Genomic DNA, 22,828 nt, shown 5'->3' with positions numbered 1-22,828 from the left:
TTCTATTAAGTGAGTGGATTTTGGTCCCATTTCACAAGTGACTTCAGGCTTTATGAGTGAGGTGTTTAGATTTAGGACAAATATTCCCCTGGATTAAATTTACTTCAACAGAAAAAACTGAAGTGCTCACGCTCTATGCTGTTGTCAAAATAGTTTTTTGTTTTGATGAGGGTTTTTTTCTTTAGATGTATATAATTTTGAAAAAATGAAGGTAACGATAGTTACTCCTCAGCTGTGTTATTTTAATATGTGCAATTCGTGGGGTTATGATTTGATGATGGTTATGAACGCATTAATTTACGTGCATTTTGGCACCAAAAATGTACATTAAATGAAAACAAACTAGGATAGGAATATCTGAAAAGTTGCCAGTGTTTATTCATGGCCATAAATATTTTTCGGTCCATAAAAGAAGCAAGAAATGAACATTTCTATAATTATAAAGTGGTTCGTACGTGCTGATAATAACACGAGGGGGTGGGAAAGAAAATATATCTACAACCAACACACAACATACTTTTTACAAAAAAATGTTCACAAGAAGAGCATTGACATTCTCAATAAAATCTATAAGGGACAAGAGGTTTTTTGGAGCCAGTTCTCTTAACGAAAACATGTAAACACGGTGCACACATGAGCCCCGAATAAAAACGGTACTATGTACTGTATATGCTGCAAAAATGAAGTCTTTTTTGTGTATTTGTGTGTGTGTGTGTGAGTGCGTGTGCGCTTTCCCTTTCTTGCGTGTGTGGTGAAACCTTCCCAAAGACAAGTCTCTATCGTGTCCCTCACCAAGTCCACTGTTGCGTTTGCACCAAGTGGTGCGCCGTGGGGAAGTGCGGTGTGGCCGTGGCGCTGTACTGCGCGTTATACTGCATGTGTTGGAGCGACTGCGCACCGTACGCCGAGAACGGGATCCCGGCCTGAAAAGTGGCCGCCAAGTCCTGAGCTTTAAGGGTGTGACAGGGCTTCCCATCCCTGACTAAGACGGGCACGGCCACCCGCCTAGGAGAAGGGAGATGGCTCACTTCCATACCTTTCTCGGCCCGGGCTCGCTTCATCTTATACCGGTGGTTCTGGAACCAGATCTTTACTTGAGTAGGGGTGAGGCGGATCAGGCTGGCAAGGTGCTCCCTCTCTGGGGCTGACAGGTACCTCTGTTGCCGGAAGCGGCGCTCCAGCTCGTAGGTCTGCGCCTTGGAGAACAGCACCCGCCTTTTGCGCTTCTTGCCGGAGTCGCTCCCACCGCTGCTGGACGTCTCCTTGTCGTTGTCCGGCGATTCGTCGTCCGCGGACGGCTCCGGGGACTTGGCCGAGTCCTGGGAGCCGGCGGAGAGGCCGTGCACTGCGGCGGCGAGAAAGGGAAGGAACACTGTCAAGATGTTATGCCCGGTTCCAAAAAGACACACCAAACTTTCACACATCATCAAAAATAGACATTTAAAGAATAAAATAGTGTGAATCAACACGCTTTTGCATACAGAGAAAGCGGCCAAAAAAGGCGAGTCAGTGAGGCATTCAAATGTGAATTGTGTGCCCACAACACCACACTAGTGATTTAAGAATCAAATTGGTTTTAAAAATAAAAATAAACATAAAATAGCCTTATAAAGCACCATTTGTTGAGCTACAACACCTCGGTGCAGGAAAATGCAGCATCTGCATCTATGTGGATGCCATCGTTAAATACAGCTTGAAAACAGGACTATTCTTAAAGATTGTACTTACATGAATATTGAATACTGTCCGTAGTGGCGAGCCATCGTGTGTAGGGATTGTCACTCGTGTCATAAAATGGGTTCTTTAAAGGCAAGTTCTGCACGTTTTCCAGAGGACTTTTGACCAAAACTCCAGTGCTTTTCGTTGTGGACGTGCTCTCCGAACCCTCCGTGTCCTCCTCCGCCCCGGTGATAGATCCTTCTTCGTCATTTGTGTCCGGAAGGTCCAAAATGTCCTTTACAGAGAAGCCCGTCTTTGTGTTGGTCAACGACATATTCTGGTGGGGGGCGACAAAAAAAGTTGCAGCACCAAGCACCTTTCTCTCGGACAATCCGCTATTTTTGGGAGACACACGCACACACAAAACCAAGAAGCAGAGCTGATAGTTTAAGGGGAAAGTACAGGAGGAGCCGCCGTGTATGCATGCATCGCCTGCAGAAGTAGCTGTGGTTCGGTCTCTGCTGAGTCCAGGAAGGATGCCAAAGTGGCTCAAGTGCTATACGCGGCTCATGGATACAGTGCTGGTGCTGGGTGCAGGAGGCAAATAAGCCATTACCTTGTTCGATCCGTCCATATAAGGTTGGTCTCAACGCATGAACCTGCAGTGAAAAAGCATAAAAACACGCCAAAGGTTGGCCACGTGTGGGCGGGTCTTAGGAGTCAAGTGGATGAAGACAGTGTTTGCAGATGTGAAATTGTGGGTTTTGGGGAGATCCGAGCCTCTACCATTGGTGCTTCAGAGCATGATGAGTGGTATAACGTGTCAATTAATTACAAAGACTGGGAGGGCCTTTTTTTTTACTCCCTATTTACATACAAAGAACCTCCAAGTAGCTTTACACTCACTATACTCTAAGAAAAGAACATTTGAACAAATTGCCAATCATTTCCTTACATAACATTATTATTCGTTTAAATTAAGCTGCATTTTTGTGTGCTTTGTGTCACGTAGGTAGGCTTTGTACATAGGGGATAATTTATGTAAACCTTCTGAGTCAATATTTTGGCCACGGCTTAAGGACAAGAGGCTGAAGCAGGACTTTGTTTGTTCCAAAACTCAAAGTACTGTTAAGCAGCCTAAATCTCCACACCCAATAATAATAATCATTTTTATAATAAGAAGAAGAATAATAAATGTTAGCTGCGATATTTGCATTTAGCCCATTTTTTTCAAAAATATATTTTGTTCTTTTTTGTTCAAAACAGTTTGATGATACTTGTATTGAATTAATTGCAAATCAGTCCATCGCGCCAACCTGCTCCACATCCTAATATTTGTTTTCTGTGTGTGTAAAGCCTCCTTTAAACCGCTCCAACTTGCTTTTTTTTATTCCTGTAGAAAAGCCCATTATCATTGTTGCGTACTTTATTTTCCTCCCCTTCAAGACTTTGCCTGACGCTCTCCTCCCTCTGCCCGCTATCCAGTATGTGATGTGGGTGACAATGTTTCACGTTTTGAGCAAATCTCCGGCGCATCCTGGGTGGTCGGACCCGGGCAAACACAAATACAAACCGATTGCTAAGCTGCTGACAATGGGGGAAATGTAGACAAATGTCCGGCTCCTGTTGGAAGCTTTTGTGATGCTGCAGTTTTTGCATTTATTTCAGGCCCCAAATAATAGATGATTGACGCCTAGGGCACAATGCTTTCTAACTGTTTGGAATAAATCTGAGGTTGTTCTAGTTGTCATGGCATTCAACTGCTTTCAATGGACTATCTCTTCATTCATCCGTGGATCCTTCCACAATATTAAGGAAAGTCCTCCAGCCAGGGACACACAACAGCAGAGTTTTTTTTTTTCCTACTGTTGTTCACACATTTTAGTTCAGTGCACATTTATTATTATTATTATTATTATTATTATTATTACTGAGCAATACTTTATTTCATAAAAGCATGCTTAACGTCACGTCTACACTTGCACAATTCATCAAATCCGAAAAGAAAGAAGTCAAGATTATTTCATTTAAATCTCACCTCTTCTCCAAATGTTAGCAATGAATGACAGCCCCCCCCCCCCAAGTATTTAACATGTCGACATTTACAATAATTCGTATGTTTTACATTTTGTCATTGAAAATGTGTTCACTTTTTGTGTTGTGTGGCATTTTGATAGGCCTATCTTATTATAGGGTGGGCATGTACCATAATACAATATTTCACCAAATTGCTGACGTTTTAAAATGGGCTGCTTATTTTTTATTTACACATTATTTTTACAGTATATAAAATGTAGCCCCATATGCCACCAAAATGTGGTAGAATTAATCTTAACTGAGCGCATCCCACAATGACTCCATTCAGGTGAGCGGGTTACATGGACGACCTCGAGCCGGATCTGGTCCCCCATATAAGGGAGAGAAAGGTTACTGACCTGATCCACCAAGTAACGCTGCACCCAGCTAAATCCGACATGTGAGGGGGCACGGGGTGTCCACAGCAGACACCCTGAGAGATTTTGACAGTGCCGGGAAGGGCCCAGCTGCATGCAGCCTCACCAGGAGCGTCACTGGGCCCGTGCAGGACCGTTACTTGTTTAACCCAAAAAAGTGTGCTGAGCCAGATCAGGCTGTGTTAGACCACAGAGGCTTATCGTCCGTGTCACGGAGCTTTGCTTTTGTGTCTGTGGCACCGTGACAAGGGGGTGTCAAGTTTTGGGAGCTTGCTGCAGACTAGGACCATTTTTGGAGGGGGGAGGGGGGACTGCATGTTTGATCAGCCTCATGAGGGGTTCTGCAGGATGAGGTAAAAGTGCACATGTAGGCTAAGTGGACTTATCCACTTGGAGAGCCTATCTGGCTGTGTTTACCTGTTTACTTTAACAGGTAGTTCAAACACTCCACTTTGCCTTTTTACTCACGGAAGGACTTTTCTTCCTCGTATTATTATTATTTCAAACGCACAAAGACTTCACTGGGCCACATTCTGAAAAACTCAAACCTGCATTTATTCATAGATAGAAAATATGATTAATAAACATAAGCTACACGATCCGGTGCAGGATGAAATGATTTATTATATGAAATATTGTCGCAATTAATGGAGCCATAAAAGGAATAGTTTTGAAATTGTTCCAAAGCTGTTTAAGCGTCGCAGTTTTCTTTCTCGTTGACACCCACAACCCGTTAACTGTGCGCGTGTGTGGAAGAGAAAGTGAGATAAAGAAGGGCCTCCATGCTGCAGATTCACCTTGCAGAATTTAAAGGACAGAACAGCTGCTGATTATTTGGGTCTATATTAAAACCTTCATACATGACACACGAAACAATATGGTGATAGTTTATTATAAAAAAGAAATAAGTGAGCAAGCTGATATGCGAAGCCTGCTATGTATAATCAAGGAATAGACCCCCCCATCTTTTTTATTTTCCATACATGCACACGACCATTTACATTTTCATTTTCAGCGAAGTTAACTCAAAGAACCAAGTCTTCTTTTCATTAGTCCCCAAAACCTCGCGTCTGATTAATTATAATTCCCTCCTAAAAATGCATGCACACGTTTGTTCCCTAATAACATAAGAAAGAGCTTTTTATATTCTTGATTAAATACATCTTTCGATTGAATGCACACATAAGAATTCGTAATGACGTTGATCAGTTCCCCCATTCCTCTTAATCTTAATCGCCGAATGTCAGCGCGTTTTGGACGCTTTAGGAGGAGACGCAGGCTTTGATAAAGGTGACCATTCCCGCCTCAGGGCACACATGATAAATGTGACAAACCAGATTTCCCTCCTCTGTGATTAAAGACTACATCTAGTATTCTGCTTTATTTAAGCCGTAGCTTGTGGTCATGTACCTTGAGGGGAGAAATCTTTTTTTTTTTTTAAACACAATCCACCACTTCCGGGCAAATAGGAAAGTCTTTATTCGTCTCTATTGGTGTGATAATTAAACATGTCACGGTGAGATTACAGCTGCCCCCAGAGGATGACTTCATTTGTTAAAGTACCAGTTTATTTGTAACGGTGGATTTCATACCACACTCTGCACCATTGTTTCCCATGTTACTGTATGGGTGTGTGCGCGCGCGCGGGACGAATTGCCTAATGTTTAATATTTTATAATTACAATGAGATGCGTGAGATTTCTTAAGATGAATCAGTAGATGTGTGTGCACAAACAAGTATATAAATACAATCTGTCTTGTTCATAGAAAGCCTGTTAGTGAGTGCAGCAATAACGCCAACATCTGTTGACATCTGTAGAGCTCTAGCGGTCCCTACCGGCACTTTTGAGAAACAACAGGGGGTGCTCGACCCAAATAAGGACAACTTTTGGATTGCCAATAATATAGTTATGTAACTGCCAGAATACACACTTGAATACGAATATGAAGATATGATTATAATATAATTGTCATGTACATTGTATTGTATGAATATATTTTTTTGGTAATCATGCAGGTTTGTTTATAGTTCTGACTACTTCCACGCAGGCCCACGCACGCTATCTATTGAATAAGACTAACATTTACATGTGCACCAAACAGAAGTCCATGCAGCCAAGTGCGGGAAGATGTGCAAAGTACATGCTTACCTTTTAGATCAGAGGGGGGTTTGGCTGTGGGTGTCTTGGCTGCGTCAAGACAAGCGTGTGCAGGGTTCATGAAATATCTCCAAATGGGAGTCAGGAGTGCGTGCACAGATAAGCCTGATGTGGTTTATATACCCTGAAAGCAAGTGCTCCTCTTCTCGTATTGTCCAAGAGCGTTTGCATAGCTGGCCAAGAGGCTCTGCTCCTGCTGACTCGCTTACATTGCACAATGTTTGTTTTCCCTTCTATGACGTGAGACAAAATATTGGCCATATGTTCATAGGGGCCATAAATTTCACTTAAGCGCAAACACAGCAACCCTGCATGCATATTTGGTTTTCTTTTTTTTTTTTTCTTTTTTGGGAAGGCATTTGCAACTAACTGGCGTACAATGTCGGCGAATAATGTCACATTTAAAGAGATAAGGAGGCTGCAGGTTGATCTTCACATTGAGTCCCATTATTCCTCACGTATAGGGCTCGCTAATAAATGGCTTGGTAACCAAGAAACAGCACTGCAAGAAGAGCAGATGTGGCATGTTATCCAGCCCACAGCCACGTTTACATTAGATACCCTGATACAATGATTGATGACCACCGTCACACCAATCCACAATCATTATGCTCTGCACAGCCTTTCACCACAAGGCGGCCTATATTATGCTGAACGTTTGTTTCAAAAAGTCGGAAATGCCCTTATTTCATATAATTACAATAATAATCAAGACGTTGCTGTAAGTATTCTGATATTTATTTTTTTAAAAGCTGTTCTCAACAAGATTTAAGAAGGGTATCAATGATGGGGATGACCGCAGAGCTGATGACAAAACAAGAATAATAATTTTAAAAGGTGTTAATGCATATATATTTAAATATATATAATTCATTATAAAAAAATACAGGTTTGAAATAATGTAATGCATTCTGTGTTTAATTGAGCAAGGTATATGATAAGATGATATTTATTCTGCTAGACCGCTTTAGAAAGTGTGTAATGTATACCATCTCACAACATCATACATTTTTGAGTAATGCAACTGGTTTAAGTGTTTACTAGGGGGGTGTCCAAAGTGTGGCCCGGAGGCCATTTTTGACCCGCAGCTTGTTTTTTTATTGGGCCACTGCTTATTTTAAAAATATAATTAAATAAGAAATCAAAACAAAAAACAACAGTAAATGTTGTAAAGCCAGAAAAACTGCACAATTTAACAGGAAAAAGTTGTAATGTTAATACTAATACCACTAATAAGCCTTGTTATCTATAACAAAAACTGACATGCAGGCTCTTTATTCATTGAATTTATATAAATTCTTAGCATGTCTACATGGGTTGGTTTTAGTGTCTTAACAAAATAAAAAAAAATATGAATCCTTCGATTTCTCAGTATGTGACAATAAGTGGAAAGAGTCTGGACGCCTGTTTTACTACATCTATCTATCTGTCTGTCCAGATGGCTCACCATTTCCACCTGTTGCATGTGCACTTTTCTTTTATATGAAACACCATCTCCCGCATCAAAGGTTGGCGTAAAAAAAAAAAGCACACAATGCGTGCTGGTAATTGTTGAGGAATAACACAATGTGAGGCAAACACCGGTCGTGCCATTATGACACTTTTGGGGGTGTAGAAGCTAAATCAAGACAATGATTTTATTATGGGCAGCCTGGAATCCGTGCATGATAATAATGACGTTGCCTGGTGTTGCAAGAGTGACCATCAATCAATAGTGAATACATTACTGATGCAGTTTTTTGCAGGGCCACTTTGCTGATGAAAGAGTGAGATTATCCTCCCTGCCATCGCTGTGTTCAAGGGTGCCACTAAGACCCTGAGAATACAAATAAATAAATTGGCCTCATACCTCATTTGAAATCCTGCATTAAGGCAAAGTAGTTAGTTAGAGATGGAATGTATTCATGAGGTTCACACCAATGGGAAAAAAAGTGTTCCACTCAGCCACTCTGAGAATACTCTTGTGCTGTTTGAGATGTGCCACAAGTGCTCTGGGTACTAAATACAAGACCTCGTGAAAAAGGATGGATAAGATAGGCCGTGGCGGTCAAGCTATTATCAATCCCTGGCCTAAAGCTTGACGACGACCGTACTTCAAATATAGTTAATGGTTGTGTGAGGACACTGATGGCACTGCTTCCCAAAATCAATCAGTTCAAGTTTTAATGTATCGACTACTCGAGAGAAAAGCGGGGGAGCTTCTCAAGGAGCCTGGGATGATTTTCATGGAAGATACACTTTAAAAAAAAAAAAAAAGTTTAATTAAACCTGAGGGCTCACTTGTATGCTGGAGACTTGCACACAATGATAGCCAGTGCTATCCATTTGAAAGGTTTAGCAATTTTTCTCCACAAATGCGTGCACTTAGAGGTTTAGCATTAGATCACTGAGCCTTCACTGTTAAGGCATGAGTAAATGGGTGTTTTCAGACCTTCAAGAGCAGTGAAGCACAGTAGAGGAGATGAGCTGTTGCTCAAGAAATGCTTCACATCAGTTGAGTATTAGCATGTCTTCCATGACAACAGCGCATTGTGAATGTGAGTAACATTTTTGAAGCAACGTTCCCTGCTAGAGAGGCAGGAGAGAAAGCGACCAAAAAAGAAAGAAGTGAACTGCAGCGTGGAATAAGTTCCCCGAGCACTCGGGAAATGCCAGGTATTTCCATCAAGATGTTACATTTAGGGACGTTTGTGTACCTGACAAATGACTGTTAACTGGAATACATCTTTTCTCACTGTGAAACATGCGTGTGGAAGGCAAGTGTATGGGCTCAAGGCAACATCTTTGTATGCTTGCTTTGGGAATACATCACATGGACAAAAGTACAGACACACTCCGGTTAATCCATTAATTCTTAAAGGCACTCAGTAGAGTGCAGGCCTCTACCAATTGAAAGATTTTGGACTGCATATCAAAACAAAGGATTCCATTGAGAGCAAATGGCGAGGAGAAAAAATAAATTCCTCTATGTACATATATTTATTCTCATGGGCATCTAATGGGTTAGTGGTCTTATGTGCATGTGACATCTATCCCAAAAGTTTCATGTCAATCACTTGTGTTTTTGTATAATCCCGCTAAGATATTAACGCACAAACCAACCAACCAACAGGGGTGGAAACTGTAACCCTCGCTTGGGTTGGGCCAGACCTTTAACTGGGTAATCTTAATTTGTCTTCATCACAAGACATTTTCTGACAAAGTCAGATTTTTTTTTTGTGTGTGTGTAAGGTTCATAAACGCATGCTTGTTGTTATCATACGGACGCATCTTTTTCAATGCCACTCATGTAAGATGCATTCAAAGCCACTGTTTGGAATGTGATTCACTCCAATTAAAATGCGATAGGATTTGACAGAATGGCAATTCATGCTTTAGACTTACAACAGCGCAAGATTTGGCCGAGTCTTCACGCAGTCTTGACAAGATTTGGCAGTGGGATGATTTGAGATGCAACAGAGGATGAAACAATCAAATGAAAATGACACAAATTACAGTATTCACCCAAATCGGAGACGAGCCTGAATAATAAATGATACCTATAGGCAGGGGGGGTTTGGCCATTGGGAGTACCGGGAGTTTGTTCAGTGGGCCGACCAAAAATGGGCCGATGGATGGTCGTTTATTTATTTATCGTTGTGCCTTACTGTTACGCTGGATGAAATGGAAATTGATACATGCCAGGCACTAGGACAAAGCGGAAAATTGAAGCAAAGACAGAGTTGAAGCCTGTTTCCCTTTTAGATCGCTGACAAGTGCATTTGATTGTCTCTTTCCGTATCTTGTGAAAATATGATTGGCCGTCCCTGCTGTTACTCCATGAGTGCTTGGACTTACTCACTGGTATTTCTCTAGTTTGTGGAGTTGGTGTTCATCTCACTCTGTAAGTTGTTAGCCTGTTGGCTTTTTGTTCTGCCTTGGTCACGTCAACTAAACTGTTTTTAATATCAGAGTTTATCAGAGGTTTTATTGACATGAATATTTGAATGTGTGCATACGTGTGTTTGTGAGGAAAGCCTGGGTGCCACTGGAAATGGTTCAGAATGCTTGCTTAAGAACTTGACTTGACCTGATGCATGGTGAGTGTTACAACTACATATACTGTAGGTATCTAAAGTATTGGAATACAAGAAGCATACCATCCTGATTCATGCCACATTGCACATCTCCAAGCTTACAAGTCACATGTTGCAATGCGATGTGTTTGGGAGAACTTTCAGTTTTCGTGCAGACCTGCCAACATGTCTGAATTTGTCGTACTTAGCATGCAATTTGACTCTTGGATATGCTTGTAAGCTTCACTGCTCTCCATTTTGTTGTATTTTGCTGGTTTGGGTTTCCAGTTCAGTCTGTACAGTGCAGATACATATATAGCTGTTATCAGTTTCTCAATAGTATTTCAAATCCGGGGAGCGCGAAAATATTTCTGGCCCCCAGGGGGGGAATGACAGACAATAATTGAGAACCACTGCCTTACAACACACTTTTTTGGCACCTACAGTATATTGCATTTAAATGAAAACATGGCAAAACGTCACATAAATAAGAAAAAGTTTGACTGTACAAATAATGAATGAACACTAGAGGCTTATTTTTAAGTTAAATAGAACTGCACTGCTTTCTCTGAAAAAATAATATTCAAAAATAACAATTTAATAAGTGGCCATTTAACAGAAAAGCTACAACAGAACATTCTCTTAAAGTTTCACATTTTCTTGTTATTGTTGTAGCTGACATTGGAATTTGCCTGAATTTGTCACACAATTCCCCTTTTTGGTTACCTTTGAATAAGTTCTCTGCAGCAGAAGCACTCCACAACTCTTCCGTCAGTGAAAGATGTTTGGTTTTGCTCCAATATCCACACAATCCTTAGTGAACACTCCTTTGCACATTAATGTGCTATGACTCTCGTAGATGTTTCATACTGGGCTCTAGAGTTTCAGAGCATATGAGACACGGCGGTTTGGCACTGGATTCTGGAAGAATGAACATATATTGGTCCGTCCATTCACTTTTAAATGTTCGGTTTTGTCGATCAACTGTTTTTACTTTTGAGCAAGACGTGGTTCTCATTCGCACGGCAAGTAAACAAGCAATTTCATTGGTTCATTTTGAGATACGTCACCGCGTTTGCTGTCACATAACCGTAATAACTGAAGTAATTACGCCCGCAAACTGCAGGTCCGCGAGCATGATTATATGTTATTATACTTCTCTAACACTTTAACTGGTCATGGGTCCGTGAAGGGCCATCAGTGGGTCCGGATCTGGACCGAGGTCTGCCATTTGGTGATGGTGATCAGAAAACCAGTCAGTATCTGGTGTGACCATCATTTGCCTCAAATACTGTATAAGCTGACCCAGAGCATCCCAAGTATACTCAGTGGATGACCTGGACGGTGAGTATGCTGTCCATTCAAGAACTGGGGTGTTTTCAGCGTCCAGGAATTGTGTACAGATCCTTGCAACATGGGGCTGTGCATTATCATCATTCTCCCAGGATCTCCTCACAGTATATCTGGGAATTCAAAATTCCATCACTAAAATGCACATGTGTTTGTTGTCCATAACATACGCCTGCCCATACCATAACAGGTGCATTTTATTGATGGCATTTTGAATGCGGAGGGTTACAGTGACAAGATCCTGAGGCCTATTGTTAGCCATTAATCCACGAGCATCACCTCTTGATGAAGTATGATAATGCACAGCCCCATGCATCTGTACACTGCAAAAAATAAATTTCTAGAAAGGAAAAAGTCCAATTTTAAGCAACCATTTGTTATATTTTCCTAAAAAAGAAGCAATATCTTGTCTCGCAATTTTCACATGAGAAAAATAATCTTATAGCTAGTCAATTCTTATGAAGATATTTTTTTTTGCCAGAAATTAGATATATTTTTTTCTAACAGAAGCTAAAAACCTTACTTTGATTATTCCATTATACCAAGGTTTATTATATTCAATCTAGTCATAAAATCAGCGTAAATGTGTAAAATTATTAAACATGATTCAAGAAAATATTACTCTTAATGTAGTTTCTAAATCCAAAAATGAGTGAATTTACATGCAAATCATATACACTTCCTGGAAACTGAAAACATGCCAGTTTGTACACTTTTATATTCAAGTGAGTGCAGTATTGGCAAAACTACAGTGTTTTAAATGTACAGAGAACAACATGTCAATATTTTCCGCCGTTTTCACTTCCTGTATGGCCAGTTGCCCTTTTGAACTTCATGGCACCTAATAGGCAAAAGCAAGTACAGTCAAACTTGTCTATAGCAGCCACTAGAGGGAGTCTGCAAAAGTGGACGCTATAGACAGGTGGCCTCTATAGACAGGTTGGCGTCCAGTTTGAATGTTGACCAGTAGAGGGAAAAAAAAAGGGAAAATAATAATAATAATAATAATGTTGACCAGTAGAGGGCACTGCGGACTGCGGATAAAAGTTGTACAGCACTACTAGGATTGTTATTATCATGGTTCATGGTTCATGGTTTTAATCCTGAACATGCATGAGTCAAACAGTAGCACATCACATAGTACAATTCACAATTTTGCATGTCCAAAAAGGAGTAGGAAGAAGCAAAGCTTATTTAATCCTACCCCTCATCAGTTTCACATCAGTTGCAATACATTTATTCACCTCTTGTTCTTCCAAGTGTACTTTGTAGGTCTTACATGACGATGTAGTGCAATCATAGCCAAGGTTTTTACTTACTAAAAGGAAGCTAGAGGCTTAATAATAACTGATAGAATATATCCACGACCCACAGAACAAAGCTGTGCTAGTAATGTCTTATGCTTGTTTTTAATATTTTACTTTTTATACGGCAGAGTGTCATTACAGCTTTAGTTCATCAGGAAGTGACGGGAAGTGACGGTGGGCGTCCCGAGCAGGAGAGCTAGGCTCAGTGCTAGCTGTGAGTTTCGAGAGAGTTGGGAAGTGTGTTTATGTTGGCGTGGATGTAAAGTCCTGCAGTGTTCTTCGCTGTTAATAAAGCCATTAAAGTGCATCAGCGACGTGAGTCTCTCCTTTCCCACAACAAGCGGCATTACGGTATTGACCAGTGCACACCAGGAAATAAACGGTGTCATTTCTTACAGGCATTGGCTGGACAGCTATGTAGTGGGGCTTGTTTAACCTTTGCCTTGTGGGCAAGCAGGAAGGAGAGACGATGCTGAGAGATGTGTGTGTGTTCTGAGCTGCTGTCTGGTGGCCGCGTTCAATAAATAAAGTTGGCAGAAGAAACAGGAGAAATTTCCTTCTTTGCTTCGGAGCTGAATAACACTGACAAGTTAACAGACTAGTAGCGAACGGAAAAGAAGACGGCTTTTTTTGTGTCTAATACAGAAGATAAGGACTCTGATGGATTTGTGGATGAGGATTGATAATGTGAATAAAAAATAACGTGAGTACATTCTAAAATACTTCAGTTAAGTACAACCAAACTCAGTTTTGCTCCCGCTGCCGCATGCATGCTAGCGTATGTTTTTTTTATTGTAGCGTCGCTGGGAGCACGTCCTGTTCCCAGCCTACTTTGCGGTAATGTTTTGGTGCAAATGCTCTTAAAGTTACATGTTTGACCAGGAAATAGCAAGGTCAAAAGAAGACGGCTTTTTTATGTGGAACAACTGACAGTTTGTGTGGATCTTGTGAATGATTGTGACTGAGCGAGGACTCAGTAATTAAAGTCTACACACGACGGCTTCATTGATTGAAAAACAAAACTTTTTCGTGAATGAAGCTTCTACTAGAGTTGCTAATTTAGCCACTATATGCAGTCAGATATTGACCAAGGGAGACAAAGTGGGTGGCCGCTGGCTGTGTTGGACAGGTGACTGCCATACACAGGGTCTATAACATGTAAATTTGCTGCGGGGGATTTTTCAGTGGCCGCTATAGGCAGGTGGCCCTTCTATAAAGGTGGCCGCTAAGACAGGTTTGACTGTACTTTCATTCATTCATTCATTCATTTTTTTTGTGCCGCTTAATCCTCATTAGGGTCACCGGGGTATGCTGGAGCCTATCACCGCTGACTTTGGGATACATTGTAACATTGTAACTTTTCAGGAGACACGGCTAGAAATGACAAAAATAAACACGCATCCTAATGTGTTTTTACCCAATTGCTGTGCCTTATTTAGTTCTGGACACTAGCGTACTGTTTTATACTCCATAATCTCCACTTAACTGCAGTGGTTTTGTTGCTGTCCTCAGTTTCTCCAAAAAATCTACTTAGGTCAACAGCCACATCTGATTTTATTTATTTATGATTATTATTTCATATTATTTATTATATAGATTACAGTCACTTAAGGGGAAATGAAAGACACTGCTGTATAAATGGTGTTGCATTAGAACACGGAACCAGATCACACACATGCAAGCATGCAAGGAGAGATGTCTGAATGCCGAACGGTGACTGCACCCCTCAGCTGAGACAGAGGGGGTAGGTGCCTTACTCAAGGCACCTTAACAGTCTGGCAGCAGACTAACATCTAGTCATATATACACCTAACATCTCAGGACTCGGGACCCACTTTTTCCAAAGTCCTTATACACGAAGCTATTGCCGCCCCGCATGCCGAGAAGTAAATACATGCAGGAGACCCTTGTTCTCCCGCACCGTTGTCTTGTTTCCATCCATTCAATGTGTGCATGCCTGCATGCTTTTTGTAGTTTTCTGTGGTATTTTGAAGCACAAAAACCACCTGCTCGAAACTGAGGCAAAAAGAGGCGAGCTGGCATCCCTGTGAGTTCAGGCATTGTTTAAAAAAATGACCTAAGTCAAGATCCAATGTTTGAACAACAGAAGATACAAGAAATTATTGATAAATCAGCAGTTTCTAAATGAGGCAAAGGTGTCTACTGGGAACAGACATAAGTAAGGAAACTGCATATTCTTTTCACATAAAAGCTGCACATAAACTGTGAGTCAGGGACCATCCATCGAGCAACGAGGCGGCTTTCTTGTTTAAAAGCTGTGTAAGGGCATTAAAATCAATCAAGAAGGTGACCTCACTGGGTCAGCTTCAACACGGTGGACAATGGCCATCTCCCAAGGTGAAAGTAGAGGAGCAGTATCAAATCACAGCTACGACTGCCTCAACAATGTCCATTGGAGAGGTTTTTTGAAACAGGTGGAGAAGCACATCATGTGGTAAATAAGAATTGGAAGTGAAGAGAGAAGCGTCTACAATGAGGGTGCAGTGGCGGTCTGTCAAGGTAGCCAGGGGATGTCAACGTGCTGAGCTGAATTGATTTCACAGTCAGTCTATGAAAAGAACTTAATACAAGGTGTCACAGTTGGAGGACGTCTTCGGAGACTAAAGCACGGCATCTTTTAAAACAATAAATCATAGCATGAGTCAAGGGCGGGTTATTGCAAGATGGGCAGAGCTTGTCCTCGCCTTCGCCAACATTTGAAAGCTTTGCTAAGATATCGACTTTAACCTTCTGCATTGGTCCAAAGTAAAGTATGGAAGGAAGAATACCGTACATTTAAATAGCACTGCATGGGCAATGCAAGTTGAATTAGAACAGACATATCTCAAGGCTGTTTCTTTTATTAAAAATATATTACTGACAAATAAGTGCTGCATTCAGAGTCCTAAAACATGCAGGCATGTTTATTTTAGTGTAGACGTATGACAGCGACATAGTATATTATAAGGGTTCACTGCATTACAGAAAAGTATATGTGCAATGCTTCCAACTTGATTCCATATGCATCTTCATACACAGATTGCAATCTGAAATTCTATTTGAGCAAACTGATTTTAGGTGAAAGAGGTGGGAAATACATTTTTTGCAAAATGTCAATAGTTTAAATTAAATATTTTGCTAGAAAGTGGAGCTAATATGACAATAAAACTGACTGTAAAGTTTGTGTGGCTGTTACGTTAAGCAAAATGCAAACACACTGTAAACCACTTGTTTCTCCCACTGCAGTGGACTGATTTGCTTCCAACCGAAATTAAAGGCCCCTACCAATTAACATTACTGTTGACTGATGACCTGTTGTGCATGGAAACAATGTCTTTTGCATTTTCAAAGTTTCAAAAATTTCTGATCACTACATGTTTGTGTTTCGTTGCTTTTGGCTCCATCAGTTGTGTGCGTGTGTTCCAGAAAAGTCCCTGTTTGGGTGCGGTGCACTGCCATGAGGATATCTAACTAAAAAGACACAATGGAGTGAAACAGGAGGGCATGTTGGGGTGTGAAACATTCACCTTGAACCAGGCTGCTCCTTGCAGACACAAGGATTACCCATCTGCACATTTCTGAAGCCTTTTGATTAAGAATGCATTCAAATTGAAAGACGAAAAGGAGAAACCACAATTTAGTAATTTCAATGGCCTCTCGCAGATGGCTTGCCAACATATTTAGATAATCAACGTGTATATATTTTCTTTATACTACGTCCATGATGGCAATTAACATGTTTTGTGCTGAGGTGAAAACTTTTTTCGAGGCAATGAAGATGGATGCTAATACATTAGAGGAGGTCATGAAAATAGACTTCTATTCTTTGCATTAAAAGGAAGCTTTTATAAGGTTGTAGAAATGGAGGCATAAAGCCCTCAAGGGCAAATCAATGATAAAGAACACATCTTTAATTGGCACCCATTTCGGATTTTATAAATAACACTTGAAACATCCTATCCACGTTTCATTGACTGCATGGCAAGTCTCTCTTAAACTCCAACTACGTGAGGCAAAAGCAGCCCGAGTGCTGGCAAAAAAGAACAACAAGGAAAGCGGCTGAATGTTTACACATTTGATACGTTGTGATGAGCGTATTCATCATGAGCAAGCAGGTAATTACATTAAAACTGTAACTGTGACAGTAATGCAACACTTTTAGAAACTTGTTCATTGTATTTTACTGTGACAGACCGAATGTATTCCGGGTTATGTGTTTTTCATAGAAGTGTGTGTGTGTGTGTGTGTGTGTTTGTGTCAGGGCTGGGCTGCCACTTCCTCCAGCACCTCTCTGTCGCCACCTATTGGTGAGAGTGTGCGCCAATTCTGAGCTCCAAAGGCCAGCTGAGGAAAAGTGTGCACAAACACATCCTCCCTCTTTCAGATAATTATGTCTTTTATCTAAGAGACACATACGGCTACTTTAATGTCGCACATCAAGCCGTCCTAATGGGCCATTATTCAAATAAAAGGGGGAAACACTGTGGGGTTGGTGACCTTCTCCGTACGGCAGGGCCCTCCATCCAGGCACACCTGCTGAGACAAGGTAACGTTTATCAGTGACACCTTCACAGGACAGAAACAAAATGGCAGGCGGGGTCAGCAGTAAGGAGCGCACCGGGCCTGGCATATTGCAAACATCCATTTTCTACGTCCCGACTCTTGTGGTTGCCAGGCTACGGCCTAATATATGGTGACTGAGTGTGCGTCAGGAAATCAGAAGTAAGATGTTGACTTTGAGATAAGCACCTCTTCAAATTAAACAGCAACATCACATTGCATTCAAAACAACATTTCCAAAGGTCAACTTTAAATGGCCCCCATTTGCCATCTAAAAAAGTGTTCTTCAACTCCACGCAAATCCTCAAATTTGCATACCAGTTACTTTAGATAGTGGCATTTAACTATTTATGTTTTAATTGCATTGAATGGAGGGGATAATATCACTGCATGGTAGTTTTGTAGTGTGTTTGCCCCTGCCATCTGAACACTCGGATGTCTCCTTATTAAAGTACACAAAAAGATAATTACGTCCTGCTCTGACTGAACATTGCCATGGTGCCGCACTAGAGAATCATCGCTGAATTGGACACAGGAGAGGGAGCTCTTATGATGAATGTGCTTGGTGCTCGCACACACAAACACACACACCGTGGTGGTGAAGGCATGTCAATTCCGTGCTCATCTCCAGTGTCGAGGGTCAGCAAAATTGTTTTGATGACACTGATTGTCACATCGAGCAGACTTTCATCACGCAGTCGGCTCATTTACACCGCCGAGTGCAGCGGGAGACACACCTCCTCCGTAGAAACACAAAACTGCAGACTCGCATCATTTAATAAATACGTGGTTTCATTGACGTGGGTGGGGGCATACAGCATTTTAAACAGTTTATTCAGAAGCACATTTGTGAGGTCAGAGTTCACCCGTTCGCCACACGTTCTTCCACACCAAATGCATCAAACCATGACTTTGTGTACATTGCTTTCTGCACTGTGACACATAGTCCTGCTCAAAACAACAATGGCTCTTCGAAGGTGGCTTCCACAAATAAAGTCCATAATATTTATAGTATGTCGTGGACCCTTAATCATTCACGGCCCCGTGCAAATTTGTGGACTTTTTCTCAAAATATTTTCTCATTTGTATTTTTTTCCCCCCAAAATAGCCCGTTTTTTTCTGCAGAAAACACATCTCATTCATCCTAACTTGGTAATAATTCATAAATACGTGATCACAGGTCACATGCATAGCATACATGTACCACTGTAAAAAAAAAAAAAAAACACCACTGTTTTGACATGTTTATGTCTTTATGCTTTACTGATAATGTGTTTTAGTCAAGCATTGAGATTTTGTACTTTCTTCAGCGGTCCTTAAACGCACCGTACTTGCAGTGAAAGTTACATATAACTTCTACTTCGTAACACTGTGACTCCGATTCCATCTGTTAATCGATCAGCTGATAGTACATATATATGTACAGTATATGTGTATGTATATATATGTATACTGTATGTATATGTATATGCGTATGTATGTATATGTATATGCGTATGTATATGTATATATATATGTAGCTAATAGATACCTATTCACCAATTTCACTTTGACTCAAAATTTGGCCCCTAAGGAGTTTTACAATGCTTAAATTATTTTTTTAATTCATGCTTGTTGTAATGTCTGTTGTCTTATTACTGTATATATGTGTGTCTATTATGTATTTGATGAGATAGATTGTATAGAGCTGGAGAGAATCCATTCAATTCTTTGGTAAGGTCAGTGAATGGCGAAAACAGAAAGTTCTCTCCCATGAAGCACCACCGTCACCTGGGAAGGCCAAACAGTACTGAATTGAGGTGCTGATGTCATTAAAGAGATGGTATTGATTGACCAGAGGCCACCAAAGGCCAATGCAATTAAGGGAAGGAAAACATACAACGTTAAAGACTGTGTAAATAAAGAGACACTGCAGTAGGGCCAGACAAAGGCCAGTCTAGGGCCCATTCAGAAGCTCCTTGTTCACCATCGCCTGAGGTCTTCTACAAGAACTGAGGTTCTGGGTGGGAGGCCTGGACTTAGAGGGTTTAACAAGGCTAAATAACAACAAGTGAAATACAATGCACATTGTTTGTGCATGTTTTTTGTCCTCATTTACTTTGTAGGAATTGAATAGAAAACGTCGTTTAGCCTTTAATGACGGAAAACCATACTAAAAGGTTGTGCTCTGTCCTGCAGCTTGACCATGGTTAAGTAATTAGTGTTGCACAATAAGGCACTTTTCACAGTAAGTTACATTTACTACTGACCGGCCTACTAACTACTAATATATACACCAATAACATTCAACAACAGTGTTCTACATAAACTGTGGGGAAGATGTCTAATTGAATGTCAGAGTGCTTTAAAATGGTGTAATATGATTTAGAAACATTCAAATTTCACTGCTTCACTCTGTCGCGGTTTTAAAGACGCATTAATAAATTGTGGTTTCGTACTTGACTACAATCTATTATTAGTAAGAAAATATGCATGTTTAAGCAAAATTGACACATTTTGGCCTAAATTAGCCCCGCCTCCACCCACAGACAACGAGACTGCATGACTGACAAAAGGGCTCACACCGTTCATGCCGTTGTTCTACGGCACGAATACGCCAAGGTGCTGACACCAATGCACAGAGTGAACTCTCTTCCTGTCTTTTTGGAGGCGAGTGATGAGGAAAAGAGACACACATGCACATAGCAATGTATTGAAGCTGGTACAATTATTGAGTTCATTTTTATTTATTGTTTGATTAATGAATTATCATCCCAGGCCTAGTGCCAACGAGACATTTTTTTTTCTGAACAAGAAATCTTGTCTCGTTGTAACCTTGCGAGATCTTGTGACACCCCTAATTGTTAGTGCTTTGAAATTAAGTTGACAGAAATGGGTGACAATTTGGAACTACTTCAAACATGGATTGCATTTTTCATATTTGTGTTTGTATTGAGACATGTTATATAGCTCATTGGCAGTGGCATGAGGTGATGGTGTGTTGTTAGGCTGGGTATGGGACTATCAGGCTATCTGTGTCCGGAACTATCAGGCAATCACGGATGAGCTCCATCTCAAGGATCTGTTGAGAGAAAATAGTCTGTGTTTAGGGGTTTGCTTTGCCATCCGCATCACTCTCCCCACATCTCTCAACACACAAACACACACACACACACACACACACACATGCTTGTAGACCTTTTTACTTGGCCAAGATCAGCTCTAAACTGTGTAGGAAGTACTTGATGGTGGTCTAATAACCTTAAAGTGTTCACGTCACCAAAAGAAGTTTGAAAAACAAACCAATAACAAATTGAAAGTACTCACTTTATAAAACGCTTTTTGTTACACCGCTGTCATCTGCCAGTAAACGACTAGAAAATATGAGTGAAGTGCAGTTGTGATTATCACATGACCCCCCAGATAGTTTTCTGAACCGCCGTCATCTTGGCTGTGATGTCACGTCGAGAGCCACGACACAGCTTTGTACTCACAGCAGAGCGAAGAAAGGGAAATATTCGCATAACGCAAAAGGTACATTCACGAAAAAATCGGCCACAACAGGCGTGCTGTTTGACTGGCAGTGATTGACAGATCTATGCAGACTGCAGGATGCAAGATGAATGAGCAGTGATTGCTGTTTAGCCAGCAATTGAAATGAAAACCCATAGTCTAAGATTCATAGAATATTTCTACTCGGAAAAATGTGCATTTACTCGCTAACACTGACAGATTGACTGCAACATAGAAAACAAGTGACAGCGATCACTGCTCAGCCTTGAAATTTGGTATGAAAACCCATACTATTATTCTAAGATTCAGAGAAGATATCTAGTAGAAAAAATGTGTGTTTACTTTTACTGCCACCTTGGCACGCTTTTCCACACAGCAAAGATTGCCGGGACAACTGAAGGTAGAAGCACCCTACGGTAATACACATTCAGCCCCAAACTGTCCTCAAAAGTGTGCCGAACACAATACTATAGAATCTGATGTGGTGAATTGGGAAGGTGAACAGGCTTACTCCGTCTGCTTGAGTGTTCGAGAAGAAGCCTGCCACACATTGGTGGGCATGATATCAAAAAATAAAACGGAAAATCAACAAAAAATGTCTTCCGTGCGTAGTTCGGGTGGGAGAGTTCTTGAGTCAGCATCACTCCAGTCTCTGGAAGAAGACTGGTTTTAGTAACCAAAAGTGTAAAAAATGTTAAATATGTCAACATTCAAGCAATCATCTAACAAAGGAAATATGCCTTTCATTGTTATTTTTCATGGAATAAAATAACAAGGTTAGCATTTGGTATCATGAGCACTTTAAACCACATTCCTAGGATTATTTACAGACGATACTACTGCCTTTTGTTCTGGAGAAAGCACACAAGAGCTAATAAAAAAAACGTAACAGATGAAATGACTATACTAAAAAGATGGTTTGATAAAAACAGATTATCCCTGAACCTACGTAAAAATAAGATAGTGCTGTTTGGTAATAGCAGAAAGGATACTTGCGTGCAAATACAAATTGATGGAGTGGACATTGAAAGGGTGAACGAAAATACATTTCTGGGGGTCATAGTAGATGAAAAGATGAGCTGGAAATCTCACATTAAAAATATACAATATAAAGTGCGAGAAATACACCAATACTGAATAAAGCAAAATTCGTCAAAATTAAACTTAAAACATTTATACGCGAGAACAACGCTAAAAACCTTCAGCATTTCAGTATGTGGAATCAAATTATGTAACGGATTGAGCAAGCAACTCAAACAATGCGACAACACGAGTGATTTCAAGAAACAATACAAGCTGTTGATGTTTGCAAAATACTAGTAAGAAGTGTCCTGAAACACTGTACATACAATGCTATGTCTAGTCACTACTACACTTATTGCTAACTCTTCATTCCTGTGAGTTCATTGTCAGTACTCACCCGTTTTCTATGTTCCGTTATGTCCATTTCATACAGTACATATTATTCATTATGATTGTCATATGAAGAAGTACGGCGACAAGAACTTTGACTACTATTTTACTAGGGATGAGCCGGATGCTTATTTTAGGCGAGTATCCATTACGGATAATACATCTTTACAGAGTATGAGCATGAAACGAGTACAGCTCGTCGTAATCGTGATGAAGGAAAAGCCTCATTGGGTAACTACTTATGTATTCACTCTTCACGTTCTGCGATTGCCCAGTCACACACAGCGGCCGCCCCTCCCTAGACAGACTCGCTCCATGCCGTCACTCTTTCTCACACAGACACAATACAGACAGTGACTCTCTGCTTGCTTGTCTCACCT

General features: G+C 40.7%; 1 protein-coding gene across 2 annotated transcripts; it reads right to left on the bottom strand.

Annotated features, from left to right (window-relative positions):
- Positions 1-60: 60 nt before the first annotated feature.
- Positions 61-6,340, bottom strand: nkx2.2a (NK2 homeobox 2a). 2 transcript variants are annotated; one of them, XM_054796768.1, is made up of 4 exons: positions 6,263-6,340; positions 2,276-2,318; positions 1,729-2,054; positions 61-1,372 (listed from the first exon to the last, which is right to left on the bottom strand). In XM_054796768.1, exons 1-4 carry the CDS (start codon positions 6,330-6,332, stop codon positions 789-791), a joined length of 1,023 nt encoding a protein of 340 aa, XP_054652743.1. In that variant the 5' UTR covers positions 6,333-6,340; the 3' UTR covers positions 61-788. The 2 variants fall into 2 exon arrangements, with proteins under 2 accessions (XP_054652743.1, XP_054652744.1); XM_054796769.1 differs by having other exon boundaries at positions 66-1,345.
- Positions 6,341-22,828: the final 16,488 nt, after the last annotated feature.

The sequence above is a fragment of the Dunckerocampus dactyliophorus genome, chromosome 13 (assembly GCF_027744805.1).
Source record: "Dunckerocampus dactyliophorus isolate RoL2022-P2 chromosome 13, RoL_Ddac_1.1, whole genome shotgun sequence".
NCBI lineage: Eukaryota > Metazoa > Chordata > Actinopteri > Syngnathiformes > Syngnathidae > Dunckerocampus > Dunckerocampus dactyliophorus.
This window is presented reverse-complemented; position numbering and strand designations above follow the sequence as displayed.